This window comes from Gracilinanus agilis, chromosome 5 (genome assembly GCF_016433145.1).
Source record: "Gracilinanus agilis isolate LMUSP501 chromosome 5, AgileGrace, whole genome shotgun sequence".
NCBI lineage: Eukaryota > Metazoa > Chordata > Mammalia > Didelphimorphia > Didelphidae > Gracilinanus > Gracilinanus agilis.
The window spans coordinates 193,412,719-193,423,801 of NC_058134.1; the positions used below are offsets into that span (position 1 = coordinate 193,412,719).

Here is an 11,083-nt window from a genome sequence, read left to right on the forward strand (position 1 = left end):
AGTGAGTAAATAAAGGACTTAATATTATTTTTATTTTAGACACAAAGCTAGGTACTCTGTATTAGGATCAGTATCGGTCTTTCTTGCTTTCACTAACTCCTGGTACCTTTTGTTAATTTCCTCTGTCCTCCCTCCTGTTCTCACAGAATTATCCAGCAAGAGAAGGGATGTCATTATTCTATTTGAATTTTCTCTACATACTCTTGAGGTAGAGTCACTTCTAAAAACTCAACACAAAGGCCAGAATTGGAAAACTTTAAGCTTCTCTGAGGATTGCTTATTGCCTTGAAAAAAATTCCTAAAAAGGAATTAACAATTGGTAATTAGACTGCATGTTTGACTTTCTTCCCTTCATCCTTCTTCCCTCTTTCTCTTCCTTTCTCCCTTCCTTCTTTCCTCACACCCTTCTTCTTCCTTCCTTTCTCCTTCTTTCTTCCTTACTTCCTCCCTCTCTTCTTTACTCCCTCCAACTATTCCAAAATCCAAGATACTTTTGAGGGTACTATTAATGATGTTCTTTCTTTGTTGAGGTGGTAAACCAAGTCACATTTCATTGATTTTTGGCTTCCACTATCAATACTGTAAGATTACGTGGGTCATGTGCTCCCCAAAAGAAAGATAAACCCAATATATTAGAGCCAAAAGATACTTTGGAGATCACACCATCCTTCCTTTTACAAGTGAGCAAACTGAAGCCTAGAGAGGTTGAGTGACCTGCCCATGCTAGCTAGTAGCAGAGCAAGTTCTAGAATTATGAGTTTTCAAATTCCTAGTTCATTGCCTATTCCTGAGAGATGAGATCACCTTAGATGTTCTCCCTCCTCCCAGACCCAATAAGCAATCCCATTGGGCTGTACAAATGTTATCACTTGATGCCTATTTCCACATTATTCTCACTCATGTCTTTAATATCATCTATAAAAAGCATAACGAAATATCTACCCAATTCCTACTTATAATGGTAAAATACTCCTGCCACTAAAGTGATATGCTAATGCCTCATTGTGGCATGGAAAGGACCCTGGATTTTTGAAAGCTATACCAATGAAGCACATGTTCTTAGAGATGAAAAAGGCTTCAAGTGTAAGCGATCAATGGAATTCATGTGTGTCATCTGGGAGTGACGACTGCTAAGTTCAGAGAAGGTTGGCTACCAGTTGATGGTTGGTTTTTTGGAGGGTTTTTTTTTGCTACGAAGAAAATCCACTCATTTTTAGAGAGATTGAGATGTGTGAATAAAGAAATTACTATGGCATTACTGAGATTTTAAAGTGATTGTCCAAGGGCACTTCTGTTTGGTCAAGACAGAGGTGATCTTAATATAAGTGCAATTGATTTTGCAATAATAAATTGGGATTTAGGATGGGATACCATAGAGAAGGATGGAAATAATGACAAACCTCAACAGAGAGAACTGAAGGACAGAAAAACAGACTCAAAGAACTAGGTAATGAGAAGAAAACTTTGGAATGGCTTAAGAGTATGAACAAAGAAGTAGGTTGGGATATTCCAGCAGATGTCAAGAGAGGGAACATTTATGAAACTAGACCTGATGTTATAGGGACATCAGGATAGAGAAGTTCAGAGATATCTAGCTGTGAATGGAGGGGAAGACAGAATAACTAGTACAGAATATGAAAAGATTGATTATGTAATTTAACTGGTGTAACTGCCATTGCCCAGCCAGAAAAAGAAAAAAAAAGGCCTGGTGCACCCAAGGACAAGGTTATGATGCCTGCAAGAACTTTGAGAAGCCAAATGTGTGTGCTAAGTGATGGCTAGCAGGATTCAGTTACTAACTAAGCTGAGTGCCCATAAGTCCCCTACTTGTCTATATCCCCAAAGTCTTCATATAGTACTAAAGCAGATTTTTCATTTAAAGTAGCTAATAAAGTGCTATGATTTAAGATGAGTCATTTTGAGGAATAGGGACAGGGAAGGCGTTAGAGGGCACACAAAGGTCAGAACATTGTGGTAGAAAAGGGGGGGGGAAGGCCATTTTCCTTGGGTCACTGTGGCAGAAATGACCAGAGACAAACACAAGAACTCTTCTGTTTAAGGGTGTCTTGGGTAGTTTGTTTAGCAGTTTAAGAGCATTTCTGTTTACATGTAAGACCTCCCTCCTCCCCTCTCCAACCATCTCCCACCACCTTTGGTCACTCCAACCCCAAGGTTATACCTGCGGTGTTACCTTAGGATTGGGCTATATGTGTGAACTTTATATCAATGGAACTCCAGAAAATGTTGTGAAATATAAGTTACTTTTTTTTAACCCTTACCTTCCATCCTAGAATCAGTACTGTGTATTGGTTCCAAGACAAAAGAGTGGAGGTCTAGGCAATGGAATTATGCATCTAGGAAGTGTCTGAAGCCAAATTTGAATCCAGGATCTCTCATCTCTAGACCTGGTTCTCAAACTGCAAAGACTAAGCTATATCCCAAACCTTTCCAAAAGAGGCGATATTCCTGAATGATCCAAAGGAGTTATAGACCCCCAACATGGCCTTCTAAGCACTCTGAAATCTTTAACATAATTAATAATGAAATGAAACTTGTCTTAGTGGTTATCAAAGCTACTAGGAATAAATGAATATCTAAAGAGCAGGAAGAGAAGTGACAACACTTCCCCAAGAGGTCTCTTTTCCTACCAAGAGATCTCTAGGAACATACCCACAAACAAAAGGGAGAGCAAGTATGGCCAAGAAATAAACTATTCTGATTACCGAAGAGGCAGAGAAGAATGTTAAGCACAGTATAGTTGGAAGGTGAATGCTCCTGGTAAGAAAAGAAAGAAAAATAATAGCACATCTTCCCTAAGAGATCATAGTGAAAGTTGTAAACACATGTTCACATTTATGCTAATCCCTGGATTCATGTATCTGTATACAGATATTACCACTAAAGCAAACTATAGAGGTTGTGGTAGGCAAAGTAATAACCACATGGTGAAAGGGAAAGGAAAGAGAAAAGGAATCAGCATTTATGGAGGACCCGTGTTGTTTCATTTAATTGTTACCATAATCCTATAAGTGCTATTATTTTCCTCATTTTACAGTTGAGAAAACTGAGACAAACAGAGTATAAGTGATTTGCCCAGGGTCGTACAACTAGTAAGGGTCTGAGGCTAGATTTGAACTCATGTCTTTTTTACTCTAAATCCAATACTAGTGCACTTCCAGTTGCCTCAGTACTGAGGAAGAAGGTAGCAAAACAATACTTTTCAGTATTACTTTTTATAACCACATTTTTCATGCCAGAAAAGTCCAATCTTCATTGAACATAAGCAATTCTTTTATGTCAAGTTGCATTTGTTATTGCACATTAAAATCATTAAAAACATTAAAAGTTTTCCTGTATAACACAAAGAAGAAATAATTTTCAATCCCTGTTTCAAGCATACAAAAAGAACAACCCTATATACTTCAGAGTAATGCTATCTAGTGGAGGGGTGCTTGGAATATACTGTTGTTGTTGAATATATTGTTGTTGCTGTTGTTCAGTCATGTTGAACTCTTTGTGATCCCATTTGGGATTTTCTTGGCAAAGATACTGGAACTATTTGCCATTTCTTTCTCCAACTGATATGACAAATGAGGAAACTGAGGCAAATGGGGTTAGGTGATTTGCCCAGGGTCACATAGTTAGTAAATGTGGGGATCTGAATTTGAATTCAGACCTTTCTGATTCTGGGTCTGGTGTTCTACCCACTGTACCGGTAGCCGTGAGAAATTGAGTGGGATTAATTCCATGAAGGATTGGCAAATTACTAGGTGCTAGCGCCATAGTGAGTAAGAGCATTGATTTTTGAGTCAGAAAGTCCTCATTTCAGACACTTAATAATTATATGGCTCTGAGCAAGTCACTTAATCTCTCTCAGCCTCAGTTTCCTCGCGTATAAAATAGGGATAATGATAGCTATCTTACTGGAGAGTGAGGATCAATGAAGATAATATACATACAGATAATTTACAAACTTTAAAGTGCTATGTCAGTGCTAGCTATCATTATCATTATTATTGTTATTATTATTGTTATTATTATTATTATAAAGATGCCAAGAAAACAGGCAGAATTTGTCAGGGTGGCATAACATCTGTCCTCCCTCGTTTTGCCTGGAAAAATTTCAGGTCATGAAGAAAATACCTGACTGACCTCTGGAGTACGTCCAACACCAAAAGGGAGGCAAGCTCAGCATGGAGATGTGAACTGTCTTTTATCCCAAAGAACCTTCCCCCTCCTCCATCAGAGGGGCCATTGAAACACTATAGGCGCTGTGTCTTGTAGCTAAAGTGATTGTGGTCAGAGCCAGGAAAGCATATCAGAGGAGGAATTATAAAGGTAAACATGTTTATAGTAACTCCCTTTTCCATGGACCCTTGCCTGAGGTCTTGTTCTAGCTCCAAGCATACAGCGGTCAGAACTTTTGTACTAGAGCAGCCTCCCTTTGTAGCACTGGTCAAAACTGGGGGTGGGGGAAAAGTTCTGGCCCCACAACTGATAAAATCTGTGAAGAGTGAATGTTTGGGAACAGCACCAGTACAAATAAGTGCCAACAATTCTCCACCTTCTCTGGGACCCCTCCCACTCGTTCCTCCCTCCCAGCTGCTCCAGCTCTCATAATAAAAACACACCACTGCTTCTACTTCCCAGCCTCTCATAAGCAGCTTCTAGGAAGCTTCATTCTACACGCTGCTGCAAAAGAACGTGAGAGCTACCCAGAGGGACAACGGAAACACCATGAAGACCTTAGTCTTTGTCACACTTCTGGCTGCATTAGCAGTGATAGCTCTATGCTATGGTAAGATACTTCTTTTCAGCCTCTCTGAATTTTCCATGCCCTTGTCTCTCTCTTCACTTTATTTTGGACTTCTCTCTTTCCCTCCTGCCTCCTTGACTTCATCTCATATTTCCATTAATTCGGTGTCTCCTCATTTCCCTAGATTTCTTCTGCTCCTCAGCACGTTTCATCTCCTCTGCTGCTCATCTTTCCATTTCTCTTCTAGCCCTCATCCTTTCTCTGTGAAGTCTTAACTCTCTTTCTAAGGATGTGACAAGAATATATGACCACACAGAAGGGACAGGATGGGATGCTGTAAAAAAAAGTAGTGAGTAAGGAGATGGAGTCACTGTCTAGCTATATGTCTTTGGATGTCATTTAACCTCCTTTTGGTTTTCATCTCCTCATTCTACAATGAGGACATTGAACTAGATGCTTTCTCTAAACTGTTTCTAAAACACTCAGGTTAATTTGTCCTTGTAGTTCAACCTAAGGCAGTGGACTGTTAGGAATGTGGAGAGAGAGAGAGAGACAGACAGACAGACAGAGGCAGAGAGTCAGAGACAGAGAGAGACAGAGGCAGAGACAGAGAGAGAGAGACAGAGACAGAGACAGAGGCAGAGACAGAGAGAGAGAGGAAGAGAGAAGAGAAGGGGAGAGAGAGAGAAAGAGAGAGAGAAAGAGAAAAAAAAGAGAGGGAGAGACCAACAGACAGACAGAGCCAGACAGAGAGAGGCAGAGAGACAGAAAGAGACAGAGACAGACAGAGATAAAGAGACAGAGACAGAGAGACAGAGGCAGAGATAGAGAAACAAAAAGAGAGGAAGAGAAGAGAGAGAGAGAGAGAGAGAGAGAGAGAGAGAGAGAGAGAGAGAGAGGGAGAGAGAGAGAACACTAACAGGGCCATAGCTTTGGCATTTCGGTAACCTAAAGAATACTTGAGTGTGATTTCTGATTAACCTTATTCTATCCATGTCTGAAAAGGACTTCTGTAAGGGGGGAAAATGGGTTTTATGTGTATCTTGTCACACATTATGTGATCTTGGACTCTGTCCTGATCTCTCTTCTCAATATATACTTTCTTTCAGTGATCTCATCAATTTCCGAGTGATCGATTTGTCATCTCTATGCAAATATGTATGTGTATATTCCTAAGGTGTCACCTGATTTCTCTCTAGTCCTGTATCGCCAAGCATCTTCTTTCTAACAGGCATCTTCCCCTGAATGTCCCTAACTCAACATGTCCAAAATGGAGCTCTTCATACCTAAACCTTCTGGTTCTCCAAGTCATTCAATTCTACCACTTTCTTGGAAGCTTTCCTGAACTTTTTTTTTACTCATTCCTTTGTCTAACCAAATGAAACACTTGTCAATTCTGCCTTTATGGCGTCTTTCCTACCTGTTTCTATCTGTCTACTCACATAGCCACTGTCCAAGTTCAGGTTCTCCTATCTGGATTATTGAAGTAGCCCCTTAATCATTTTCTCCATGTCCTTCTGCCTCCTTCTCAGCCAATCCCTACAGTTGCCCAAATAATCTTCCTAAATCACAATTCTATGTTATATCCCTGCTCAGGAGTTTTCAGGGATTCCTCCCTATTTTCTCTATAATAAACTACAAGCTGCTGGAACTCCTTTTAGCGATCTTTATAACTCAGCTCCAACCTACTTTTCCAAACCTATTCCATGTTATTCTACTTAATGAGCTCTATGTTCTCTTCAAAATGGTCTACTTTCTAATCTCTCTACACAGCATCCCAGCATCTGCTTCCCTGAATCTTCCTTTGTCTTTATCAAAATGCATTCTCTCCCCACCTATACCTCTTAGAATTCTTACCTTCCTTCAAGGCTTAGCTCAAAGTACCACATCCTACAGGAAGACTTTCATAATAGGTCTAATCATTAGTCAGTCATCAACAAGCTGACTGTGTGTGCACCAGGCTCTGGGCTAAATACTAAGGATACAAAGAAACTTTTGTATCCAAGGAACACTCATTCAAATGGGACAGAACTCTCTTGCACCTCATATTATCTTGTTCTCACTTTATTTGTATCGCCTTATAAAAATGTAAGCTCTTTGAGGGCAGGGGCAGTTTTTCACTTGGCCTCTGAGTTTCCATTACCTAACAGCATACAGCACATAGTAGGTGCTTACTAAATGATTGTGGTTGATCTAACCTTTAACATCGACCATATAACTGAGGTTTTCGGAATTCTTTAGGTAAATTGTGGCCATTGTTTCTTCTGACAGACAAGTAAAAATGAAGTATGCAGTCATTCAGGACATAGCTAGAAATATTGCTTTACAAGTACTTATTTCCTGAAATTAGCCCTAATTATTTTGTTAAACATATTACCATATCTTTTTAACTCCTCTCCTCCTATCCCTTTTTTGTTGGTATGTATGAATTTTAGATATGTTGTAAATACAAAATAGATTATTTCTTCTTCTTCCCCAGAGTCCCATGAGAGCATGGAATCCTATGAAATGAGTAAGTGAATTTTTATTTTAAAAACATTTTAAATGATCTGCAATAAACAATACTTTCCTACTCTTATTTGAGAAAAGGTTAGGAATAACTGAGTGAAGAAAATGTGAGTCACTGGGTAGAGTTAAGTCAGTATCTAAAAACCTTGGTGGCTTTTCTAAATTGCATCACCAAATAAGCACAAGCTCTGTGCTCCCTGGCAGTAACAGCACTTAACATATTTAGCACCTGATTCAAATGCTGTGGAGATTCAAACTGGCTTGCATGCACTCTACCACAGAGATGGAAAATTTGACAGAATGGTAGAAAATGACTATATATTAAATGGGAGACGGGTTTTTGGAATGCTGTACTCATCAGTACTGAGTCTTTTTTTCCTAATTTTTGGAGGTTGAATAAATCTGAGAAATAGTGTAGAATAGAAGATAGGAAGTCTTGGAATCACCAAGACCTGGGATCAAGTCCTCCCGCTGACACATACTCGCTGTGTGATTTTGGGCAAGTCATTTACTTCTCAGTTCCCAGGGAGCTCTCTGACTACAAATTTTAGAATAGTTACTGCTCTATATTAACATATGAGATTTCCTCACCAGTGAAATTGTGGATCCACACCAGAAAAAAAAGGAAAAAAATAATTCTCCTAGGATAGTGACTAAGATTTAGTTGGTGCTAGGGTTCACTGAATTGTATTCTTGAGCTATTTCTCATATCCTGCCTCTTGATTTTCATTTCCTTAGCTCCCTTCATTAACAGGAGAAAGGCCAATAACTTTATGTCACCTCAACAGAGATGGAGGGCTAAACACCAGGAGAGGTAAGTGTGAAAACCAAAAGTCTCAGTCAAAATGTACACTGTTGATAAAACTCTGCACTGAACTAAAAATGAAATTTCCAAAAGTAGAAACATTTGAAATACACGGTTTAGACATAAAGAAGGAATCAGAGCATTTTAATACTATCCAATCAGAAAACTATTATTGCCAAAATGTTCTGGTGGTCAAATGAGGTCAAATAATTTCCTAGAACTTGGAAATGATACTCTCTAATGAAACTATATGGTCAATCTGTGGATAAATTAACAAGTGTTATCATTCTTCAGTGAGTAAAAATTTAGCCTATATCCTATTACAATTCAAGTGAGACCTTAGAAAAAAACATTTAGATGACTTTAAGAAGATTTGAATTCAAATCTGGTCTCAGACACTGACTACCTGTGTGATCCTGGGAAAGATACATAACTTCTTTCAGTCTCAGTTTCCTCATCTGTAAAATGGGGGTAATAATAGAACTTACTCTGCAGTATTGTTATAAGTATCAAAAGAGATAACACATGTAAAGCACTTTGCAAAAATTAAAGCAGGGCATCCCAAAAGTCTTGGTGCAGTTTTAAACTATTAAAGTTTAAACTATTATTATTCCTAAGCTATCATTTGTTATTGTTTTTAATTTTTATTAATTTTGAAAAACTCAGCTTTGGGGAGGGGGTCTTCAGTAAAAAGTAAGAACTCTCAACTATAACCAAGTCTTTGGGGAGCAACTTAGAACTAAATCTGAGTACCAAGGGAACAAGACAGAATGGTGAAGAATATTGAGTTTGTGGAAGGACTTAAAGAAGAGGAAAGAAAAACTAAGTTTTATTTTCATTAATAATTATCATTCCTCTTCCCTTTCTCTTTTTCTTCTTTTGTTTTTCTCCCACTTTGCAACTTTTTTTCTCTTTCCAAAAAATTTCTTCTTCTCTCCCCTCTTTTTCTTACATCTCCTTTATCAATTCATGAATCCCAATGGTTCACTCTTTTCTGTCTCCTTCCTTGGTTTTATAGGGTCAGAGAACGCACCAAGCCAACCCATGAAATCCATCGGGAAGCATGTGATGATTACACACTCTGTTCACGCTATGCCTTCATTCATGGATATGGTGCTGCCTATAATCGTTATTTCAGGCAACAAAGAAATAACTGAATCTAGAATTTTGGAGTCTCCCTTTCCAGGGCCTGGAGCCTGGATTTGTGTGCAAATACAGTACTATCATGGAAAAATATGGATCACTCGTTAACTGCATGTTCTTTCATCTCTTATTTTTGTCTTCTTCTTTATCAAAAGATTATTAGATTCTCCATTACATCTTTCAATAATCGTGTAGTGGATGTCAGAGGGGAACTGGGATTTATGCTTATTGCACAATAAGCTCCTGATTTGATACCTTTATTCTATGAGTTTAGTTTTTATAGAAACTCTGTTTAGTTGCACACTTAACTCACTGAGGGATCTATGTCAGAGAGAACATTGAACACATATATAGCATTAAATAGAATGGATTTCTTAAATTCTGTTAGTGATAGAATCCTTTCTATGAACAGGGTTTGGGGAGGGAGGTGAGGAGAAAAGTCTAACATACCATTTAGGTATTCATGATACTCTTTCATCCCACTCTATCAAGAATTGGTGCTTCATAATTTTGGCTAATATATTACTGAGTGTTTTGCTTATCCTACTTTTAGATGTCATTAATGTATTTTATATGGGGGTGTCATTGAGAAGTGACAATGATGTAAAAGAAGAACAAAACATCAATAAAACATTCAAAAATTTTTTAAATGTCATAAATGATTGATTGTGTCATTCTCTACCTCAAAACCCTTCAGTGGCTTCTAAATGCCTCTCTCATTTACATCAAAATTAATATTAGTCTCCTATTCTTATTATCTAGCTTGGACTCTTCAGCTAAGTCAAAAGCGATTTATACAACCCTATGGTCTGTAGAGCTTGAATGGACTATTGCGGTCATCTAGCCAACCCCTTTAATTTACAGATGAAGAAACAGAGATTAAGACTGATTAAGTATTTTAGTTACTCAGTATCACCCAGTGAGTTAGCTTATCTTATACGCAATAGAACCCAGCTCTCTTGACTCCTAGTCCTCTTCAAGATTTCTTTCTTTTTGCTTTTTAAACAATATTTGTTGTTGTTCAGTCAAGTCCAACTCTTTATGACCCCATATGAGGTTTTCTTGGCAAAGATACTGGAGTGGTTTACTATTTCCTTTTTTAGTGGATTAAAACAAACAGAGGTTAAGTGACTTGCCTAGAGTTACACAGCTAGTGAGTGTCTGAGGCCAGATTTGAACTCCAATCTTCCTGACTCAAATTCCAGCCCTCTATCCATTGAGCCACCTAGCTGCCTCCTTTAAACAATATGGTGCTACCTTATTCCATGTCAGTCTTGTATTTAAACCTCTTTGCCAACCCTGTCCAAAACCCACTTACTCCACTGAGCGTTTCCTATAGAAATCTGCTCACGTTCCACCACACTGTTCTTCCCACCATCGCCATAATATTTACATAAGGAATCCTGCACTATTGCATTTATACTCCCCTAATTCTTTTCATTGTATCAGATCTTTTTTGTGTGTGTTTACCTTATCTCTCTCCTTATACTTTAAACTCTATGAGAGAAAAGATAACATTTCTTTTGACCTTCCTCATTACTTTAAGATACCATTATGCACACAGTGGGTATTCGATAAAATGGACTAAGTGACTGCTTACTACAGATTCCAGGGAATCAATCAACAAGTATTTATTAAGAAGCCACTTTGGGTCAGGCACTGAGTATTCAAAGACAAAAATGAAATGATCTTTTCTTTCAGAGAGTTTATATTTTCTGAAAAGGAAAAATATCACCAAAAAGTACTTGCAAAATAAATATAAGGAAATGGCAGGATCACTAGCAACTGAGATGGGGGGGGGGGGGGGGATTGGAAATCCTCTGATAGGAGGTAGTGCTTGAGCTGAGCTTTTGAGAAAACTAGAAATTCTT

The 11,083-nt window shown here is 38.3% G+C and overlaps 1 protein-coding gene across 1 annotated transcript; it reads left to right on the forward strand.

Annotated features, from left to right (window-relative positions):
• The first annotated feature begins 4,659 nt into the window (after positions 1–4,659).
• Positions 4,660–9,867, forward strand: LOC123248831 (matrix Gla protein). The gene is made up of 4 exons (XM_044677714.1): positions 4,660–4,798; positions 7,236–7,268; positions 8,003–8,078; positions 9,088–9,867. Exons 1-4 carry the CDS (start codon positions 4,738–4,740, stop codon positions 9,224–9,226), a joined length of 309 nt encoding a protein of 102 aa, XP_044533649.1. The 5' UTR covers positions 4,660–4,737; the 3' UTR covers positions 9,227–9,867.
• Positions 9,868–11,083: the final 1,216 nt, after the last annotated feature.

What these genes read in the sequence shown, in the direction of transcription:
- LOC123248831 (XM_044677714.1), top strand. Translation starts at nt 4,738, where the DNA reads ATGAAGACCTTAGTCTTTGTCACACTTCTGGCTGCATTAGCAGTGATA. An exon ending in AGTGATAGCTCTATGCTATG is followed by an intron (nt 4,799 to 7,235) that starts GTAAGATACTTC and finishes CTTCTTCCCCAG; the next exon opens with AGTCCCATGAGAGCATGGAA. An exon ending in AGGGCTAAACACCAGGAGAG is followed by an intron (nt 8,079 to 9,087) that starts GTAAGTGTGAAA and finishes TTGGTTTTATAG; the next exon opens with GGTCAGAGAACGCACCAAGC.